General features: G+C 45.7%; 1 protein-coding gene and 1 long non-coding RNA gene across 3 annotated transcripts; one reads left to right on the top strand and one right to left on the bottom strand.

Annotated features, from left to right (window-relative positions):
* The first annotated feature begins 1,976 nt into the window (after window positions 1-1,976).
* KCNK6 (potassium two pore domain channel subfamily K member 6) lies at window positions 1,977-5,842 on the top strand. The gene is made up of 3 exons (XM_020978727.2): window positions 1,977-3,318; window positions 4,746-5,141; window positions 5,447-5,842. The coding sequence occupies exons 1-3, from the start codon at window positions 3,012-3,014 to the stop codon at window positions 5,665-5,667; spliced, it is 924 nt and encodes a 307-aa protein (XP_020834386.1). The 5' UTR covers window positions 1,977-3,011; the 3' UTR covers window positions 5,668-5,842.
* A 10,552-nt stretch (window positions 5,843-16,394) lies between these two features.
* LOC110202513 (uncharacterized) lies at window positions 16,395-21,366 on the bottom strand. Of its 2 annotated transcripts, XR_002322746.2 has the most exons (3): window positions 21,248-21,366; window positions 20,377-20,631; window positions 16,395-17,222 (listed from the first exon to the last, which is right to left on the bottom strand). It is a non-coding gene; the product is annotated as an uncharacterized LOC110202513 (long non-coding RNA). The 2 variants fall into 2 exon arrangements; XR_013482581.1 differs by lacking the exon at window positions 21,248-21,366 and having other exon boundaries at window positions 20,377-20,717.
* Between the last annotated feature and the right edge of the window lie 562 nt (window positions 21,367-21,928).

Genomic DNA, 21,928 nt, shown 5'->3' with positions numbered 1-21,928 from the left:
TTTGTTATATGAATATAATATATACACATATCCATATTTTATCATATGCAACTAAAAACATAATTGCTAGAAGGGATCCATAGGCATCAGCAGGTTGCCAAAGGGGTCCAGCACATAAAAAAGTGATTAAGAATTCCAGTCTATGGGAAGCCTCCCCAGATTGTGTTTCTGACACCCTTCTCAAATGGTCTTGGGTTACTGATCTGCATGCACGTCGATCCTCCTTCCCTCCTTCCAGTTCAAGGTAAGCTTCTAGAGGGCAGGCAAGTCCTATTCCCTTTGCTGTATCTCTAGCTCCCCGCCCACTACTCGGGGCATTGAATAGAACATTTGGATCTTAATAAACGTTTGTGGAAGTGAATCCCTCCCTCTGCTTTCCCACAACCAGAGCTGATTTGGAGAGGTCCCTAAGGTCCTGCCCCTCTAGTCCTTTATGCTTTCTTCTAATTTGGTATTGAACTTGGCTCCCCCACGTCATGAGAGGCTCGATTGATTGCCCAGAAAACTGATTCTGAAATTACTTTCTCCCTGCCCCCCCCTCCCCCGGCAGTCAGTCATTTCCTGTCTGTTAAGTCAACTTCATTTTCAGTGGAGTTTGGGGCTCACCATCTCCCCTGCCTCCAAAATCTCTTCACTCCCATCTTTGCTGGTCAGCTATGTGACCTAGAGGCTACTGGCTTCTTTTGGTCCTTTATCCAGAACCAGGTCTTCTTCAGCCCCTCTCTTAGGCAGATATTTTTGAACTGAAGTCTGGAATATTTGAAGTTTCTCTAAAAAGATAGAATTTGATTAGAAGTGTTGACTAAGCTCTTCCTGTGTGCCAGGCTTGTGCTTGCTAAGATGATTGGACATAGAAAGGAATAAAAAATAACCCCCCAATCTGAAGACTCTCACAAGTTTAATTCAATGTTAAAAACAAAATCCCCCCAAGACATTTATCAAGTGCTTAGATGTTCCAGGCATTGGGTGAGATGTTGGGGTTGCAAAGGCAGAAAATGAAACAGTCCTTGCCTTCAGTCAAGGAGTTTACATTCTGGGGTAGGGGTGGGAAGCTTCTTCATAGACTTTCTCTGCCTCCTCAACCTCCACAACAGATAAGCTTTAAGATCCAAGTGGTTTCCATAGCATTTTCTTTTGGAATCTCCCAGAAGGGTCCCTGAGGGGCAGCGGGGTGGCCCACTGGACAGAGCCCAGGGCCTGGAGTCAGAAAGACCAGTTTTCAAATTCTGTCTCAGAAACTGACTAGCTGTGTGATCCTGGGGCAACTCCCTTAACGAGTTTTGTCTCAGTTTCCCCATCTTTAAAATGGGGGTAATAACAGCATCTGTCTCATAGGGTTGTTGTGAGGATCAAATGAGTTAATAATTGTGGAGCACTTAGCACAGAGCCTGGCAGACAGTAAATGCTGTATAAATGTTTGTTGTTGCTGCTGTTATGTTAGCCTCCTTTGTCACTCCAGGCTCTCTGCCTCAGTTCTCCCTGCAGTATCCCTCAGACTCTCCTTGTTCTTTAGTATCTGACTGCTATGTTCCTTAATCTCCTCCCCTCCTTCCCTCGGTCCCCTCAGTCTTGCGCCCTAGCCTTCACTCTCCCTCCAGAATTCTATCCTGTCTTTCAATATCTGATCTCCCTTTTCCCCGTTGATTTTTCTCCTCTCTTTTCCTCTGTCCTCACTGTTACTCAGTCTCTCTTCTGTCTCCCGCTTTCTGACCCTCTTCCTCTCCATCAATTTCCCTTCCCTTGGATTTGGGGGTTAGCCTATTCAGGCACGATTGTATGTGTATCTCAGGGCAGGGGGATGAGGAGGAAACAGCTTGTGGTCGGCGATACAGGCTAGGAGGAAGCCTGCCAGAGTAAATAGCCTTTGGGGTGGGGGTGGGGTGGGCCAAGGAGTGTAAAAGGAGGCTTGCAGGAAGGGAACCAAGTCAAGCAGCTTCATCTGTGGGCCAGATGACAGATCTGAGCTTTAGGAGAGGTAGCCTGGTTTTAGCTTGACTTCAGGATGTACCGTCCCGGTCTGATCTCCTAATGGGTTGATTGGAAAGTTAAAAGCTGAGTAGATTTTCTTTTCTTTCTCCCGTCTAAAGTTGGGAGTGCTAGCCCTCCTTTCAATACTCTGCCCTTCCAGCTGTTGCCACATGTAGGAGGCGGGGCACAGATCTGTGTGGGGTCCGGGGATCCCAACTGCGGCGTCTGGGAAGATTGCCCAGAGGAGAGAGATCCCCCCAGCCCTCAGCGCGGTCGTGGACTGGTCGGAGACATTGGGGATCCTAGGGGAGCCCGGATACTGGAGGCCTTCCCAACGAGCCCCGCCGTCTGGTGGCTTCCCTGCCCCCTAGGGCCCTCCCCTCTTTTCCTCTCCTCCCCTTTCTCCTCCTCTCCTTTGCTACCCCATCAGGCCCCTCCCCGCGGTGGGACGCTGGCCGAAGGCGTCTGGATCCCAAACTCGCTCCTCCCGTTGGCAGCTTCACCCGGGATTTGCTTTTCCACCCAGTGTCGGACACGTCGCCGGAGCCCCAAAGCATTGTGTTGGCCTCCGCGGAGCCCTTTTCTCCTAGGACGCCGGGGTCTCCAGGGCAGGGGTAGGGGAAGATTCCCTCTAGCCCTAGGGGGGCCCTCGCTCCCCTACGCCTGGGTCTCCCCGCCTGCGGCGGGTCTCTCCGGCCCTGGGGGAAAGCCCTTGGTCTCCTACGCCTGGGTCTCCCTGCCGGAGCCAAGTCTCTCTGGCCCTAGGGTGCCCTCGATCCTGGACTCCTGGGTTTCTCCGCCGTGGGCGCATCTCCCCAGCCTAAGGTGCCCTCGGCTTTCGAACGCCTGGATCTTCCCCGATTTAGGGAGTCCTCGGCTTCGGGACACCTGGGTCTCCCCGCTGGGGGTGCGATTTTCCTGCCCTAGCCACTTCCACCCCCACCCCCACTCCCCAAAGTCTGGGACTTTCCGGACCTAAGGGGCCCCTGCTCCCAGACGCCTGGGTCTTTCCTCCAGGAGCGTCTCTCTTTGGCCTGGGGGCCATGAGTCGCGGGGCTGTCCTGGCCCTGGCATTGCTGGTATACGCGGGCTACCTGACGCTGGGAGCCCTTGTGGTATCGGCGATTGAGCGGCCCCAGGAGAGCCGGCTGCGCGCTGAGCTGCGGGCGCTGAAAGGGGAGCTCTTGGAGAGCAGCCCGTGCCTGGACGACCGGGCACTAGAGCACTTCCTGACGCGGGTGCTGGAGGCCGGGCGCCACGGGGTGTCGGCTCTGCACAACGCCACGGCGCCCACCAGCTGGGACTTCGCCTCATCGCTCTTCTTCGCCAGCACCCTCATCAGCACAGTGGGTGAGTTCGCTCCTGCCCTCCTCTCACGAGCCCAGCTTCCAGCCCCTCCAGGCCTCCTGCGTCCCACAGGCTGATTTTCCTCTCCCCCTTCCTCCCCTTCTGCCTTCTCTCTCTTCCTCCCCTGTCTTTTCTTCCCCTCCCCCCTCCCACATACTTGAACTTCCTCTCTGCTTTAGCTTTTAACCTGGGGTTTGAAAGGAGTAGGGGAGGGGAAATTCCAGCTCCTTTCAGCCTCCCTCTCCACGTGTGAAGCTAGATCTTTCTTCCTATCCAGGTCTGGAAGGAAGAGAGGAAGTGGTTCACTGGAAAGGTCCCAGTTTAGGGCTAGTTTCCCCTCCATGCCCCCTCCAACCTTAGGACACATCTGGGAGGGATCTTGTACTCTCTCCTAGCTTTCTCCTAGGTCTGGGACAGGTTAGACCTGCTCTGTGCCCTAGCAGGAGTCAGGGCTTGAAGTTCCACTGGCTTACCTGCCCTGCTCTCTCCACTGACCTTCCTGAAGCCTTCCTCTGCCTGCACGATTCTGTAGGCCTCGTGCTGCAGTAGCAGAAGCAGTACAGGATATCACTGGGCCAGCTGCCTCTCTAGTCCTTGCCTAGGGACCCTACAGCTAGCCATCCACTTCCTTATCTCCATCTCCTGGCTTAAGACCCAGAGATTCAGTGTCAAGATCTGGCCCAATTTTTTCAACAAAGCCTTGTGTGAAGCACTATGGATGAAGAGCCCTGAGTGTGCTGGGGAGAAGGATTGGGACTCAGAAAAAAAAAATTAACCCCACCTATTCCTTAAAAGGATTATGCAGAGGAAATTAAAGAAAACTTACCAGAGGAGGACAGCTTCAGAGCTATGAAAACTGGGAAGTAGCAACTGGAGCTTCCCAACAAAATGGGACCAGATTCAACAGGGGCAGTGTGTTTTAGTGGACTGAATGCAAAACTTGGGGTCAGCAAGAACTGGGTTCAGATCCTGCCACAACCCCCTGTGTAATGCTAGGCCACTCACTTGATTTCTCTGGGCTTCTCCTTCTTCATCTGCTGAATAAGACAGTCAGACTAAACAGGAATCTTCCATTTCAAAATCTAGGACACTGGAAATATTTCATTCGGCACTTCCAATGAACGTGATACTAAGCCAGAGTGGGCTGCTGGGGGGAAGCTAGTCAGGAAGACTGTATTCAGAAGGAGTTTGGACTAAATGATTTCTGGAAAGGCAGAAGTGGGCACCAAGCAGGAGATTCAGACTGTAGAGCTTGAAGGGACCTCAGCTCATGAAGCCCAAATGCCTCGGTAGGGAAAACGAGGCCCCAGCAGGTTTCCTGGCTTACTCAAATCCACAGTCCTTTGGCAGGAATTAGCAGCTCCCTGGGGACCCGAGCTTGGAGATGCCAGCTCTTCTCCTCTCCTTTCGTTCTCTCTTCCTACCCCCAGGTTATGGCTACACCACCCCTCTGTCGGATTCAGGCAAGGCCTTCTCCATCTTCTTCGCCTTGCTCGGGGTGCCGTTTACCATGCTGGTGCTGACAGCCACAGCCCAGCGCGTGGCCTTGCTGGTGACCCATGCCCCACTAGGCTGGCTGCAGTTCCGCCGAGGCTGGGACCCAAGGCTGCTTGCCCGTTGGCACCTGGTACTGCTACTGCTGGGAGTGCTGACCTTGTTCTTCCTGGTACCGGCTGCCATCTTCACCTACCTGGAGAATTCCTGGACTTTCCTCGATGCTTTCTACTTCTGCTTCATCTCCCTGTCCACCATTGGGCTAGGGGACTATGTGCCCAGTGAGCAGGAAGGTCAGAAGAACAGGGCCCTTTACAAGGTTCTGGTCACAGGTAAGCAGAGGACCTGGAATCCCTAAACCCTCAGCAAAGGGCTGACTGGGGAACTTGGAGGGAGTGTGACCCCTATGCAAGGGGAGCCATCTCACACACACACACACACACACACACACACACACACACACAAATACACACACACACCCCTCACTCTGAAAGGAAATGGCCAATGTCCAAGGTTCTATGCTGTACCGCACATGGGGGGAGGGGAGCAGGTCCCTGGGGGGGGGTGGGAATTCATGGGGAAGAGCAGGCTCTTTCCATTGTCAAGCCTTTGCCATTCCTTTCCCTCACACCCATAGTGTACCTGTTCCTGGGGCTGGTGGTCATGGCCCTAGTTCTCCAGACCTTCCGGCGTATGGCCGACCTCCATGGATTGACTGAACTCATCCTGCTGCCCCGGGAGTGCCAGGCTGATGAGGAGGAGGATGAGCACACAGACATCCTGGACTCTAGGGTTCAGCCCACTCAACAGCAGCTCAACTCAGGCACCCACTCAGACTATGCTGCTATCCCCCGGTAGCCCCTACCCTCTCCCCCTGCCCGAGGCCCTGCCTTGGGGGCCAGGTATGGGCCTGGGACAAGACTGAGCCCCCTTTTATCCTCACTACGACTATCCCCTCTGTCTAATCCCTGAGCCCTGCTGTCCGTTGGCATGGGGTAATATTACAAGCGTTTGGTTTTTTTGCACTTCAGAAGTGTTCACCATCTCATTCAATGCCAGCTGTACCCATGTACTTGGGGGGGAAAGGGCTGGGAGAAAAAGGAATGGAGTGGGAAGGTAGTCTGGCTGGCTCCCAATTCCCATACTCACAAGAATCTTTCAGGCTTAGGGTGAAGCCTAGGGTGAAGAGGAGTTAAATGCCCTTATTTACAAGACTTGGGAGATGAGCAAAAAGGAAGAGGAAGACAAGGTCCAATTTGGGAAGAGAGGGGTTGGGATTTCTGAGTTCTGATCTTGTACAGCTAACGCAAGTTAGCCATAAAGTCACTTTCTCCAACCTCAGTTTCCCCTTCTGTACAATGAAGAAGTCGAACTGAATGGTCTCTATGGGCCTTTTCAGCCTTGTGTAGGGTACATTTCTGGGTGTGTTTTTCATATCCCAGCCAGGCATCTCTTTCCCATTACTTCCTTAGTAGATTCAGTAACTAGGACTGGGTGATCAGGACTTTGTACCAGGGCATCCACATTTAGGGTCCCTGTCTCCTGGGTGCACGCAAGTTCTCCCTCTGGCAGCCAAATTGAAGGTAAGCTGCCTCCTACCTGCCTCAGTCTTTCTACTCTGCTTCCCATGGTGGTTACTCCTCCTTCATTCTCGAATGAAGGACCAATGAGGTCAGGAGGCTGATGTCTTGACTTGCCAGTGAGTTAGATTTAAGTGAGGCTGAGCTGTGTCAGCATGACTGGTGATGGCCCCAGATGCAGTGGGAGACCTTGTCCCTTTTAAATGAAGGTCTTCCCCAGGCCTCAGTTTGTCTGAGGCAACACCTGTTCAGTAATTAGAGGCTAGGTAAGAATTGAGGCAAAAGCTGGCCTTGTTTGCCTTCATAAAGAGTAAATCTGGGAGGGAAAGAATTATGAAGTCCTTATCTTTAGTCTCCCGCCCCCCCCATTCCTATCTGCTTTCTCTTTGAACTTTTACAAGCCGTAGGAGTGAAATGAGAATGCACCATGTGCTTTAGGGAAAAAAGCAACGATTTTTGTAGAGTTGGAAGCAGGACCAGTGGCCCCTCCCTCTATCCCTGTCCACCCCCTAACCCCTAAGACTTCTGCCCTTCCTCCACAATGCACCAGGTCCCAAGACTGGAGGAAGAAAAATTCTGGCCTCTGCATTTTGGGGCACAAGCCTGCCCTGTCAGAGACCTAAAATTCTTAATCCAATTATTCTAATTATAAGCCTATCGGTTTCTAGAGAAAATCCAAAGGGAAAGTGGTCCAGTTCATTCACCCTGACTTTGAAAATCTCTCCCTAAGACATTTTCCACATGCAATGTATAGGGTAAAGAACAAAGTAGGAATTCCGGGAGCATCATCGGACCACAGGATAAATTGTGGATTCATCAATTAGAACAGTAATTCTCCTCCCTCCCTCCAGTGGTCAAAAGTGGCACTGCTCAGCTCTTAGCAGTGTCTGACATCGTGAAGAGTTTTAGAAATGCTATTGACTGACTGCTCATAATTGAATTAAGCCAGGGTCTCTTCCCCTTTCCCAGTCCCCACACTAATCACCCCTGAACTTTGACTTAGTTTCCCTTTGAAAAAGTTAGGACTTGGAAAAGGATTTCAGACTATGATACTAATTAAGCAGCTAGGTGGCGCCATAGTGCATAGAGCACTGGACCTGCAGTCAGGCAGACTCTTCCGAGGCCAAATCCAGCCTCAGATACTTACTAGCTGGGTGACCCTGGCCAAGTCATTTAACCCTGTTTGCCTCAGTTTCCTCATCTGTCAAATAAGCTGGAGAAGGGGATGGCAAACCACTCCAGGATCTCTGCCAAGAAAATCCCAAATGGGGTCAAGAAGAGTGAGACACAAACAACAGCTGATTAAGTACCCGACAAGCCACTTAACCTTAAATCTGCCTCAGTTTCCCCATTTGTATAATGAGAAAAATAATAGTACCTACCTTTCAAGGTTGTTGTGAGGATAAAGCGTTATACAAATGCTAGCTATTATTATTATTATTATTATTGACAAGATTTTCTATTCAGGTACAGTCCAGGATTTGAGACAAAGTTGCTAAAAAATATGATTTTTGAAATGTTTCTACAAGATCAGAGCAAGATCAGTTTGGAACAAAACCAGGAATTCCAAAGATGATGAAAAAAGCACACATTCGGCATTTTTTATTGTTCATTTTTTTTTCGGTTGTGTCTGACTCTCCATGACCCCATTTGGGTTTTTCTTGACAGAGATACTGGAATGGTTTGCCATTTCCCTCTCCAGCTTAGTTCACCCACAAGGAAACTGGGGCAAACAGGGTGAAGTGACTTGCCCAGGGTCACACAGCTAATAAGTGTCTGAGGCCAGATTTGAACTCGGGAAGATGAGTCTTCCTGACTCCAAGCCCCAGTACTCTCTGCACTCTGGCGCCACCTAGCTGCATTTAATACAAACTAAGTGCTGTGCTTATTTAAAAAATAAAAAATAAAAAACCCCAGGAAAATAGTCCCTGTTCTCAAAAAGGTGAGTGATGGCTTTGGAGTTGAGTGCCGTACTGGGTGAGAGAAACCAGAGCTAATTGACGGGCCATTTTCCATAGTATTGTTTTGATCACGATCCCCTGAAAGTAGAAGGCTTTGGTGGGAGGAGGGAGAGAAGAAAATAGGGGTAGGGAGTGGGTAGACTGATCAATGGTCTGGTGTGGTTCTCTGAAATGTGAAGCTCTGGGCTAGGGGGAGTACCAGAGCTGAGGGGGTTAAGACTCCCAGGGCCACGTCCTTGGAAATCTTGATGGTACTATGACCTGGCAAAAAACAGAAGTAGAAATCTGGCCTCAGACCAAACACTTGACACTTACTAGCTGTGTGACCCTGGGCAAGTCACTTAACCCCAATTGCCTAAAAGCAAAAAAAAAAAAAGGCAGAAGTAGAGATGAGAGGTGTAGAGAACGTCTGCTAAGGCAGAGATGAGAAACGGATGGTTGTCCGTCCTTTGTACTCCAAGAGGACCAAAACTACATCACAATGTTGGGGTCAAGGTACAGTGTGTCCGACTGCGGCTGATTGGACCGATAGGAACTCAGAAGGCTCTACCACAGGTCAGGCACAAATAATCCATGTGAACATTTGGGGTGGAGATGTTTCTAAATTTGCCCATCCCGCATTTTTGTTTTGAGCTACTGCAGTTCTGCTTTGCTCATAGAACACAGTGCTCCTTCTTTGATGTGGGCATGCCATGCTGGGCGGTCCTGTGCCACTGTCTCCCATGTCTCACAATTGAGTCCAAAGTTCTTCAGAGAGATTTTGAGAGCATTCCTGTATCTCTTTTTGGAGTTGGCATTCAAACAACATGGCCAGCCCGTTGGAGAGTTACACTCTCTGCAGTGGTTTGAACACTTGGTAATTCATCTTGAGAAAGGACCTCAGTGTCTGGCAGTGAGGGAATCTTCAGAATCTTCCTAAGACAATTCAAACAGAAGTGGTTCAGTTTCCTGGCATGGTGCTGGTAGACTGTCCAGGTTTCAGTCATACAACAATGAGATCAGCACAATAGCTCTGTAGGCCTTCAGTTTGGTAGTCAGTCTAATACTTCTCTCCCACAATTTCCTTTGGAGCCTCCCAAACACTGAGCTAGCTCTGGCAATGTGTGTGTCAACCTCACCAACTATGTATACATCCCTAGAAAGTATATTGCAAAGGTAAGTAAACTTACTCACAGCATTCGATATTTCTTCATTTGCTATAACCTATGGTTCCACCCATGGATGGATGGTGTGGTGCTGCCAGGTGGAGAGCCTGTGTCTTCTTGGTGTTAATTATTAGGCCAAAATTACTACACGTAGCAGAGAATCAATTCATACTCTAGTGCATCTCGGCTTCAGAGGCTGACTTGAGTGCACAATCATCTGAAAAATCTCACACACACCAACTCTCCCTCTACTTTAGTCTTGGCTTGTAGCCTTTTCAAGTTAAATAATTTACCTTTAGTGCAATAGCTGACCTTGATGTTGTGTTCCTTTCCATTGAAATCATCTGATAACATGGCTGCAAACATCACGCTAAAAAGCAGGGGAGCAAGCATATAGCCCTACTTCACTCCACTGGTGACTGGGAAAGTCTGAGAGCATCACCCGCAATTCAGAGCCTGTGCCATCATGGAGCTGTAGCACAATAGTTATGAACTTCTCTGGGCAACCAAATCTTGCCATCATCTTCCATAAGCCCTCACGACCAATAGCATCAAAGACCTTGGTCGGATCAATGGGTTTTTGTGTACAGACCTGCTTTCTGCTCCTGGCATTTCTCCTGGAGTTGTCAGGCAGCACACACCCTATCGACCTTTCCACGGTCCTTTGTGAAGCCACGCTGGCTCTCAGGTAGATGACCATCCTCCAGGTGAAGGATCAGCCTATTAAGGAGGACTCTGGCAAGGATCAACGGTTAAGAACCCCGCACCTCTCTAAACTTCATTAGCACTTTACTTTTGATAGAACTAGACACTATTTCTTAGAGATGGATGGCCAGATTGATGGGTCTATAAACTAGCCTGGATAAGTAGGTTGGGATTAAGCTGTGAAAGGCTTTAAATGCCAACCCGCCGTTTTATATTTACCTCCTAGAGGCCATAGGGAGGCTCTGGAGTTTACTGAGTTAGGGGAACGATATGGTCACAGACCACTTTCATTGCTGAGTGGAGGATGGATTGGATAAGGGAGGGACTAGAGGGAAGGAGGCTTCAATGGGAGGCCACTTCTGTGGTCCGGGTGAGGAGTGATAAAGGTTTGAGCTGGAGTAGTGGTTGTGTGAGTGGAGAGAAGGAGACTTCTTCAGAGAGATTGTGGAGGTACAAACTTGGTTATAGATTGGATAAGTGAGGATAGCAGAGAGTCAGGGAGTGCAGATGACACTGGGTGACTGGAAGGAGGTGATGGACTCAACATTGGGAAGAAGGGTTAGAAGAGGGATGGGTTTGGGGCTGGGCTGGAGGCAATGGGAAGGGGGCGACAAGTTGAGATGGCAGGAAAAGTGGCTTGGGAGTCAGAATATGCTGGCTTGGTCTTGGTCCTAGCTCTAACAGACTTCCTGGAATTCTGTGCCTGGCAGAACTTTAGTTCATTCATTTGTAAAGCTAAAGGGTGGTCTAAGTGCCCTCTAAGGCCCCTTCTTGCTTTTAGTGTTTTATGAACAAGCCATTATTCAGCACCTGCTATGTTGTAGGCACTGTGCTAAGCCCTGGGGGTACAAAGAAAAGCAAGATGGTTCCTGCTTCCAAGGAGGTTCACGATCTAATGGGGGGAGATGACCCACAGTCATGTATGTCACTCATTACTGAGTTCATTCTTAGAAAGACTAACAAAATGAGTCTGAATGTGGGTTTCTCTCAAAGCTTGTGAAACATGCATACAGAGATACGCATCGTGAGACAATGAGCCCAAAGATGGACAAAGAGGATTTTTATATGTTCAGAGCAATTCCCTCTCACCCCTCCCTCCCTTCTTGGCTCAGAACGCCTATGTCAGCCAAAATTATGGTCTCCAAATGTTTAACTATGATATGAGAAAGGAATTTTTAAGTAAATAGGTTGTAAATACAATAAGATAGGAGAATGTCAGCGTCAATTGAAATTATAGATCCAGGAGAGCTGTTATTTCATTTACCATTTACCATTAACATAACATAACAGTGTATGTCCATAAAATACTAAAATAAGAAAAATTCCACCGTTTAAAGTAGTGTGTGGGTCAAGGCGCCTTAGTGGTCATAAACAGAAGAATGCTGGTCAGCTTCATCTGATACAGGAAGGGTCATTTTGAGTTCACTCAGAACAAAGAAAAATGCGTCCGGGGCATGCAGAGCATTATGGTGAAGTCAGCCCAGAGTGGGCTGAAATGTCCCTCCTGATCGGCCAATCCAGGTTTTAGACCTTTTTCAGGTGTTGGGGTTCAAAATGGTTTGGGGAGGGGTCTACATGTACAAACAAGTTACAGACAGATACATTGGAAATTTCAGACGGAAGCCATCGAGATTGAGGAGGACTGGGAAAGGCTTCTGCCAGAAGGTGGGATTTTATTTGGGATTTGAAGGAAGCCTGGTGGGAGAGCATTCCAGGCATGGGGGGGGAGGGCTGGATGAACAAATACAAATATATACAAAACTAAGTCATTATTTACAAGTCATCTTGGGGAAGCATTTCGGGGGAACCTAGGAGAAGCTCCACGGAGAAGGTAATGTTTGAGTCAAGGAAGAGAAGTGCTTGGCCGCAGGGAACTAAGAAGGATGGGGATTTCCATGGGGGAAACTCCCAGTGCAAACTCAGAGAATGGAGATGGGGCATTTTGGGTGAAGAACTGAGAGGAGGTCATTTTGGCCTGTTCATCTCAGTTCCTGTGGGTTCAGTTATCACCTCCATAAAGATGATTCTCAGATCTATCAGTCAATAAACCTTTATGCCAGTTTGCCTCAGTTTCCTCATCTGTAAAATGAGCTCCGGAAGGAAATGTGGCTCTATCCAAAGATACTCCAGTATCTTTTCCAAGAAAACCTCAGAAGAATCTGACGGTGAACAACAGTCTGCCAGAAGGAGGGAAAAGGTGCTTATTGAAATAAAAGGAGGGTGCTTAAATTGTTACAAGGGAAAGAGTGTATCCTTGTTAGCATAGCCATTGTAATTCAACAGGCAGAAGAAAACATTTTGGCCCTCTCTGAGCTTAATCTACCATAATGCCTTACAAGGGCTCTGGCATAACAGGCATGCTTTGCCTTGTTCTCTGGGTGAACTCAAAATGCCCCTTTCCTGTGTCAACAGCTACAAGGCCAGGGGCATTCTTTTGTATCCTTGCCAAGGACAAGGTGCCTTGACCCTGTGTGGGATGCCACTCAAATTAAAGAACACACAGAGGTATCCAAGGAGAAACAGAAAGTTAATTTATTATTATAATTATTTCAAACCTCGAGATTTGGGTGTCCCTCCACCAGAATACTCTGATGAAAGGAGACACAGACAGCAACAAAGGACCTGATTAAATACCCTAATGGGCAAATCCCCCCCTGCCACCAAGTGGCCACTATTTGGCTCACATTCTCAATGTCCACAGAAACTGAAGACAAAACAACGAACACAATATACATATCTATATTTCTTAATTTGCTGAAGTAATACCAAAGAAGCAATTAAAGATGTGCAGTCAAGCTAGACACTGTACTGTGTAGCCAGGTCACCATGACCGAAATATAGCAACAGGTGCATCAACAAAATACAGGGGGAGCTTCTTCAGGAGTTTCAGTCTTGGCAAACTTTAACTACTTAACAGTGGCATAAGGGGGGTACTTAGGGTTGAATTCCTGTAAATCAGGTGATTTCTAGTAAATCGAAACTTAGGCCTGTCAGGCTTCTATGCCTGCCTTGAGTCTAATACAATTTCTATTTATTCTTCTAAGGGAAGTTTTCACGGGACCCCTCATCCCACTCAGCCTTATCCCAAACCTTAATTACACTGAGGAGTCTTCACTGGGACATCCCATTCAACCCCAATACCATCTTGAATCATCGGACTTTTCTTATTTTAGTATTTTATGGGCATATACTATGTTATGTCATGTTAATGGTAAAAGAAACACATATTTGGAATCTATAATTGCAATTGACACTCTGTCAACTCATCTTATTGTATTTACAACCTATTCACTAAAGAAATTCCTTCCTTATATCATGGTTAACCATATGGAGACCATAATTTTGGCTGGCATAGGCATCCTGAGCCAGGAAGGAAGAGAGAGAGGGGTGAGAGGGAATTGCCTTGAAGATATAAGTGATGGGGTTGGGTTCTAGACCCCGAAAAGGAAAAACCCTGGACTTTCCCACATGGCAAAATCTCTGGCTTTTGCCTTTGGCTATAATCCTATCAACTGGCCTTTCTTTATTACCTACATCCAATCTACCTCCAGATGGCCCTCAGCCACTTCCCACAATTAATCCTATCTAGACTCCATTCTCCCTTGGCCAAATGGTCCAGGACCTAAGCATTCTGTTCACCCTGCCTTATTGGCCACTTCCATACAGATCTTCCTCAGACCCCTCCTCCAGTCACCCCAAACTACTTGGCCACTCCTAATCTTCATGTATATAAGGTCCATCTTGTCTCCATTAAGGGGCTCAGATTCTTAAAATCTAGCTGCTGCTCAGATTCTTTAAGACTCTGTCTAATATGATGGATGTTCTAATAACATTTGGCTGAAAGGTTGGGTCAAATTCTTTTGGGCAGGACCTTAGTGGTGATTTTGGGGTCCCAGCACCCCTAAACCTAGTGGCCTCTATGGGGAAGATGCCTAACCCTAAGTTCTCTAGCCAAGATTGGAAGGTGTGTAAGTCTCCCTCTCTTCTTTCTTGCCCTGCAGTTGGGGTCACTCTCTAAGCACCTAGGAAGGCTTGGAGGTGCTTTTCTGGCAGACAGTTACGAGGCTGTCTTCCACTCAGCCTGAAGCTCTCAGCGTCTCAGTCCGCTGGTTCAGTTTGAAGCCATGGACCTGGGCACACCTTTGGCAGCATAGAGGACAAGGATGGACATCCTATCTGGAAGCATATACCCAATTCTGTCAATTCTCAGTGCTAGGTGCTTTTTGGTTCCCTGAGGCTTACTTACTCCCTTCCCTGGTTACAGGGAAAAGGTAGAACAGCTCAAAACATCTTAGCAGATTCTGGAAATTTTGTGATTGATCATTAAGGAGTTTTGAAGCACCTCCTTACAATCCTGATCACTCCCTTCTCCCACTCCCTTGAGTCAAGAGGGCATTTGTTAATCCTTCTCTTAGAAGACAGTTTCACACACACACATACACCCCTCCCCTCCCAATGTTCTAATAAATCTTGTCTTTGGCTGAAGAAAGGTTGGGTTGAATTCATTTGGGCAGGATCCATGTGTCATGATTTTGGGGTCCCAGCACCCCTAACCCTCTAAACTTCAGTATTTGGTCTGCTTTGTCTGTCCATCCTTGGGCTCGTTGTCTTAGATGAACACATGTTCTGCAAGCTTTGAAACAAATAAACACTTACATTCAGCCTAATTTTGTTTATCTTTTTTCAGAACAAACTTAGTAATGTTTGACATAGGGCATTAAAGAAGACATTCCACATTAATCAGTAAATATTAATGGTTACTGTTGAGGTTTAGGGGTACTGGGACCCCAAAATCATGACACTGCCCAAATGAATTTAACCCAAGCCTTCTTTCAGTCAAAGACAAGGTTTATTAGAATATCCACCACATTGGCCAGACTCTTAAGGAATCTGAACTTTTGTGAGCTATTGGCTAGATCACAAGAATCTAGGCCCTTGGCTAGGTTCTTAAGGGATCTGAGCACCTTAATGGAGACAAGGTGGACCTTATATACAGAAAGACTATGGGAGGGATATAGGAGTGGCCAAGTAGTTTGGGATGACTGGAGGAGGGGTCTGGGAGAAGAGGTATCTTGATGGGGGTGGCCAGTAGGCTGGGGTGACTAAAGGAGTGGTCTAGGGAGGATCTTGATGAGAGTGGCTAGGAGGTAGAATGGGGTCTAGATAGGATCAAGGGTGGGAAGTAGCTGGGAGCTATGGGGAGGTAACAGACAATGAAGGGCTGGACCAGGTTAAAGGTAATAGAGAATTGGAAGATTGGAGGTAGGCATAATGAAAGCCCAGTTGATAGCATTATAGTCTCAGGCAAATGCAAGAGACTTCCTTGACCAAGTAGGAGAATTCAAGGACAGTCCAGGGGTTTTCTAGGGCCCTAGACAAATGGGACCCAAATTCTTTTTGGGGTGAGGGGCAAAGGTCTGGGCTTGGCCCTCTACCCTGTCAACTACTATATGCCAAGCTCTGTGTTAAACCCTGGGAATACATAAAATGCCGAAATACAGTTTCTGTCCTCGAGGAGCTCACGGGGAAGACAACTGTTAAAGGAAGACGCCAAGCCCAAAAAGAGGGATCATAAATGATATTGTCTGAGAAGAGCTTGCAAGAGAAACTTGGCAGCGGAGGAGAAACACACAGAGGCAGAGAAGAGAGACAGAAAGAAGAGAGATGCAGAGAGAGAGAGAGACAGAGAGAGAGAGAGAGGAGAGAGTTGTCACCTGCTCAAAGGGGAGTGGAAAAAGGGTGAAATAATATAGTGTCTAGAAACTTTGGACCAGGGAGGGGGACAGGGGTGAAGGGAGAAGACATCTGTAGACACAATAAGCCAGACGCAGGATGTTTAGAAAGTCCAGAGTAAGTCTTGAGTCTGTAGTTCAAAGTTGCCCTTGATCTGGTCAAGGCTGGTTCTGTGGCTTCTGGCAGCTACAGACATCTCCAAATTCAGCTAAAGTTCATTCTCAAAGGATCATTTGTACGTCAAGCAGCTTTGGGATGTTCTAACATAGAGAATAATCATTACAGTGCTCGTGTTAACCTTCTCTCCTCTTTGTCAACAGGGTTGCTAGATCCCCTGAAGACTAATGAGTAATCCATGTTTTGGGGGCTTCTCAGTGGTTGGTATTCTAAAGAGGCAGGAGATACAACAAAAAGTCCAGTGGCTCTGTTGTACAGAGAAATCAGCGAGGGAGACCCAGACATAATTTGAAATGTGGATTTATTAGTGTGCGGCTGCAAGGGGTACATACCCAAATCGAGCAGCCCCGATCAGGGGCAGAGCTTGAGTTTATAAAGGTAGAGGCCACAGAGGAAACGGTCAGGGGTTGCATAAGGGGGGAAGTTACAGAAGCCAAGCAAGTGATTGGTTAATCCTGCCTTTGGGACCATATAAGGATCATGGAATAAAGATTGGGGCGGGTATCTTTCTTGGCGGGTTTTCTAAGGCAGGAACTCCTACTTTCCTGAAGAAGGGCATACAAGGTGAAGGTCAGAAAACAAAATGGAGTTCAGCATATGTAGTTCAGTACTTCAGCTCTAAGGCTGCAGGATACAAATTCAGCGAGCCACCAGAGTATAACTGGGTCAAAGAGAAAGAAAAAAAAGCACAAGCAAGGGGACAGGTGTACATATCAGCAAAGTCACCAAGAAAACTCAGTAAACAAAAGGCATGAAACAAAAGACCCAAGTAATACAATAATGACCACCTAACAATGTAACTGGCTAACCCACTCCCAATGTTCAGTTAGTGAACACGTTTCATCTTGCCCCAGGTGTCCCATGCAATTGTCTGGTCTCTGGAAACATCTTTTCTTGGGGCAGTCTGGAAAATATTGTGTTCTCAGGACACCACTTTGGTAGATTTGCTTCTCTGGTTCCAAGCTATTTGTAGAGACTCCTCAGATGTTCCTTCGAAAAGCTTTTACAAAACAGATCTCAATACAAGATGTCAATACTAGTCATAAAGTTTATGTTGTGCAAATCATCTCAAACCTTATAGTTTACTGGGCAAGTCCCTTAACCCCAATTGCCTAAAAAAAAAACACAAAAAAAACACCTTGTAGTTTAATAGAACTGCAAGGGAGACATCAAATTAGGAGCCCATACTTCACCTGAAACTTCAGAGAATTTATGTTATAAATACCCCATTCTGTTAAACATCTTTATCTAAATTCTGTTCCTGACATGAACATAGTTAACGACAAGCTAAAGGGTTACTGTTACATTGATATATGTAAGACATTCAAATACAAACTAAACATTTTAAAATACGACAGAAGGTAGAAGTCTTAAACCCTTCCAAATTACAAATGTATTCATCTGAGCTTGTTCTCTCAAAATTTTTACTCAGTTGTTAATAATTTTTACCTTAACTGTTAGTTATTTTAAAACTCCAAATTTAAATACCACTTAATTTAAATTAATTCCAATTCAGTTCAGTTATATAATGACCTCAGGAAGAGAAGAGACAGAGAAGGACCTAATCCTCACATAAAAACACAGGTTACAGACACTTCTTATAAGAATATGACCAGGGCAGCTAGGTGGCACAGTGGATAGAGCACCGGCCCTAAAGTCAGGAGGACCTGAGTTCAAATCTGGCCTCAGATACTTAATAGTTACTAGCTGTGTGACCCTGGGCAAGTCACTTAACTGTGACTGCCTCATTAAAAAAACAACAATCTTACAACTTTCATAAGTGATAGCCGAATTGTTTTAGCTGTAACTTCCTCTTAACTACAAGCGAAGGTGAAAATACCCAGTTTCCTAAATTGCATTTACAAAACATTATACAACAGGGTTAGCAGGGCTGATAGAATAACAGGTTTTAAACACTTTCCACCTTTTTTTTCTTGTTCAGTTCATACTGTAAGAACATTCAAGTTACTAGATGACAGGCCATGTCTGGGTTCTACAATCTCAGAAAGAACCCATTACTTACCAATTTGCTTCCAGTTTTATAATTTTTTTCTATATTGATTTTCAAATCAAGTTGCAACATTTTCATGCTCAATCTTTCTACTTAAACAAAGTCAAACTTGCTCATATCCTGTCAACATGCTTAAACCATCTTGCATAAAAAGACACACCTTATTATCTTCAGATTCTTTCCTATAACCTTCTTCAGGTTGCTCACTCTTTAAATTCTCCTTTAAATGTTTAGTATACATTGTTGTTAAAGAAAAACTAATGACTTATTAAAACCTTCCTTTCCCAGCTGTATAGTTAATTTAAACTCAAGTGACCATTTTACTAATTTACCTATCACACTATAATTCTTTCTCTTGATTTATCACAATTCAGGTATTCCTTAAACAAAGAAAGCACCAAAAATCCATTAAAAGGTTCTTAGCAATTATAAAATCTTTAACAGATTGGTCTGTACTAACAGCAGCAAATTCTGGTGTATTATACACACAAGTAGCATAAAGCATTTTCAAGTTGCTTTCTTTTTTTTTTTTTTGGCTAGACAATGGGGTTAAGTGACTTGTCCAGCCTCACACAGCTAGTAAGTTTTATGTATCTGAGGCCAAACTTGAACTCAGGTCCTCCTGACTCCAGGGCTGGTGCTCTATCCACTGCGCCTCCTAGTTGCCCTTTAAGTTGCTTTCTTAAATAACCTCATCTTGTATGGGTAAGGAGCAAGGCAATTCTTAAGATTCAAATATATAATCTATGATAAAATTAGGATTCTCATACATTATAATAAAATTTCCAATTTCAAATGCATACACCAATTCAAAAAGTTACATCTACATTGACCAGTACTTAACATTAGCTTGTGTGATTCCTTGAATCATACTAGATATTCTAGTAAAACTCTACCTTTTGGTTGTTTCCTGGTACATGCAAAACTTCTCTCTTTTTCATGAGCCAGGAAAGAATTAAGTGCCAATCCTGTTCCAAAGCGTAAGCCTTGAAACTTTCACTGACATAGCCCCTAAACCTGTTCCACTATAATCAGTGAAAAGACCCTCTTGTCTAGATGTAAAACAAAAAAACCATTCCATTGTGTGTGTGTGTGTGTGTGTGTGTGTGTGTGTGTGTGTGTGCGTGCACGCGGGCACGCGCGCAAAGAACTTGGCCACAGTTCAGAAATGTGGAGGAAGAGAATACAATATTTTTGAAGGTATATATTAGCTAACAAAACACAGAAAGATACCTTTGCCAGCAAAGTTTTTCCTTCTAAACTCCATGAGAACAATTATGGACTTTGAGAGACACATAAACACAGATACAGGAAACACAACCAGATCAACAACTGTGAGACAATGGCCCCAGTGTTAAAAGTTACTTCTCTCTGCCTGCCTTACTAGATTGTCTCTACCGGAGCCATACTATCTATCACACACATGTACACATAAATTATATACAGCCTCAGAAATTATTACCCTTTTGAAATTTTAAATTTGCACTTAAATTTAAAATTGCACTTTAAATTTTAAAATTACACTTGTCTTATTTCTTGCATACTCTGATCTGACACTTCTTTTATCAATCATATCCCAAATAATCTTTGTTTCACTGAATCTTTCTTCCTCGGCTTCCCTCTTGTCCCCCTGATGTACACAGTCAAAAAGGGGTAGAGGAGAGAGACAGGGAGAGAGAGAGAGGGAAAGAGAGAGAGAGATTGAGAGAATGAGACAGAGAGAGAGAGAGAGAGAGAGAGAGAGAGAGAGAGAGAGAGAGAGAGAGAGAGAGAGAGAGAGAGATGAACTTTTTCTGCTTCTTATCCAACGTCACAGAAGGCAATTGCCATTTCAAGATTTCTCTAAATAGTGCTGAAAAGCTCTTGTCTTTGCCTAGGCTATCAATCTACACATTTGACTAAAATTCTGGATATTTTAACTTTCCTGCCAGCATTGCCAAGGCACTTCTTAAGATCATTTATTTAGTAAGTTCCCCAGGTTGGGCAACAATAAAACAGAGTAAGATTTAACCATTTTTCACAGTACTGACAGCAGTCTGGACCATAATTTCTAATCATGTAATGGGCTGCCATTAGTTGGGTTTAAGCTGTGACTGAGCGTTACCCGTGGTCTTAATGCAGACAAAGAAATAAGTAGATTCCTAAATAAAACAGAGAAACCAGGATGCCAGAAACAGAGTCTCAAAAAACTTGAGACTAGAGAATACCAGAAACCAAAACCAGAAATTAAACCTAAGACTAGAGAGATCTCTCACCTGGCAGGCACCTCATGAAGAGGGTCTCCAAAGGGACCCACAGTCTCAGACAAGAAAGGTAGAAGGAAGACTTAATCAAAAGTGAGAGTCTGGAGTTCAGGGCAGGGACAGTCACTCACCAACCAGTAGATGGAGGAGACTGGGACAATCACCCAATTGATACCTGATAGCCCTATCCAAAAATGTGGGGCGTGGGCAGTGTCCTCAGCCTGATCCTGTTCATAAAGGTAGACCCCAGGTCCAAAAAGAGGGTCCCTAAATGAAACAGAGTATAATCACAGATTACAAAGTGTTTATTATCTGAGAAGAGCTTGCAAGAAAAACTTCGCAAGAGAGGGGAGAGAGAGAGAGAGAGAAGAGAGAGAGAGAGAGAGAGAGAGAGAGAGAGAGAGAGAGAGAGAGAGAGTTGTTAGCTACTGAAAGGGAAGTGGGAAAAGGGTGAGATAATATAGTATTTAGAGACTTTGCTTTTTTTGCTGTGAGCAGCTGGTTCTGTGGTTTTTGGCAGCTACAGGCTTCTCCAAATTCAGCTAAAGTTCATTTGCAAAGGATCACCAATGTATCAAACAACTCTGAGCCTCAGAAATCTTTCTAATTGGCTGGTTGTTATGTAACTCCATTGTCCTGCTCCCCTATGAAAAGAGGAAGTTTAGCATATAGTATAGTCATTACAGAGCCCATATTAATACAATAAACAAACTGAAAGAGACATCATTCAGAAACAAAAAAAAGGTAGACAATATAGGACAAAATGGAGTTAGTTATGTTCTTCCCCAAATCCATTTTCAACACTGCCCTTCATAATGTGTGGGACAGCGACCCCAACCCAAATTAAACTCAGAGACTTCTCAAGGTGGAAAGCAAAGGTTACCTTTATTACAATCTCCAGAGATGGCTGTTTGCTCCTCCGATAGACATGGAGAGAGAGAGAGACCCGAGTAACAGGGGCCACCTTGTAAAAGCAATTCTCCGCCCACCATGCAAACAAGTCTTCACCCGCCACTATCCCTTACCCCCTTAACTGGGGGTGGGCTTACATTCTAACTGGGAGGTGGGGCTTACATTCTAGGTGCAAAATTCAAAGACAAGCAGACGCCAAGGGCAAACGGCTCAGGTTGGGGGTGAGTTAAGTGCTTAAAAACAGGGTCTGAGTGGGGGAGGATTTTGAAAGTCATAATCAAGAATTATTTGACCCTTTGAGGAGCCTTCACTTCTGAGAGTTCATTTCTCACAGTACCTTCTGAACTCATTACCTTAATTACACTGAGAAGTCTTCACTGGGACATCCCATTCAATAACTAGAATGCTTTGCTTTCTCATCTCCAAATCCTAGCTTCCCTCAAAACCCAGCTCAAATTACACCTTCGACAACCCCACCCCATGCCCTAGGTGTGGTGCCTTCCTGATTTTACCCAACCCTGAATATATCTAGTATGGTCTGTCACCCCAGACTCGGTGTAAGGAAAACTAGAGGAGTCAGAAGTCAAAAATAAATAACAGAACAAAAAAAAATTCATCTTTAATATGGACAAGACCAGGGATGTGCACATCA

Source organism: Phascolarctos cinereus, unplaced genomic scaffold, assembly GCF_003287225.1.
Source record: "Phascolarctos cinereus isolate Bilbo 61053 unplaced genomic scaffold, phaCin_HiC Scaffold_726;HRSCAF=1367, whole genome shotgun sequence".
Taxonomy (NCBI): Eukaryota; Metazoa; Chordata; class Mammalia; order Diprotodontia; family Phascolarctidae; genus Phascolarctos; species Phascolarctos cinereus.
This window is presented reverse-complemented; position numbering and strand designations above follow the sequence as displayed.

What these genes read in the sequence shown, in the direction of transcription:
- KCNK6 (XM_020978727.2), top strand. Translation starts at nt 3,012, where the DNA reads ATGAGTCGCGGGGCTGTCCTGGCCCTGGCATTGCTGGTATACGCGGGC. An exon ending in CACCCTCATCAGCACAGTGG is followed by an intron (nt 3,319 to 4,745) that starts GTGAGTTCGCTC and finishes TCCTACCCCCAG; the next exon opens with GTTATGGCTACACCACCCCT. An exon ending in TTACAAGGTTCTGGTCACAG is followed by an intron (nt 5,142 to 5,446) that starts GTAAGCAGAGGA and finishes TCACACCCATAG; the next exon opens with TGTACCTGTTCCTGGGGCTG.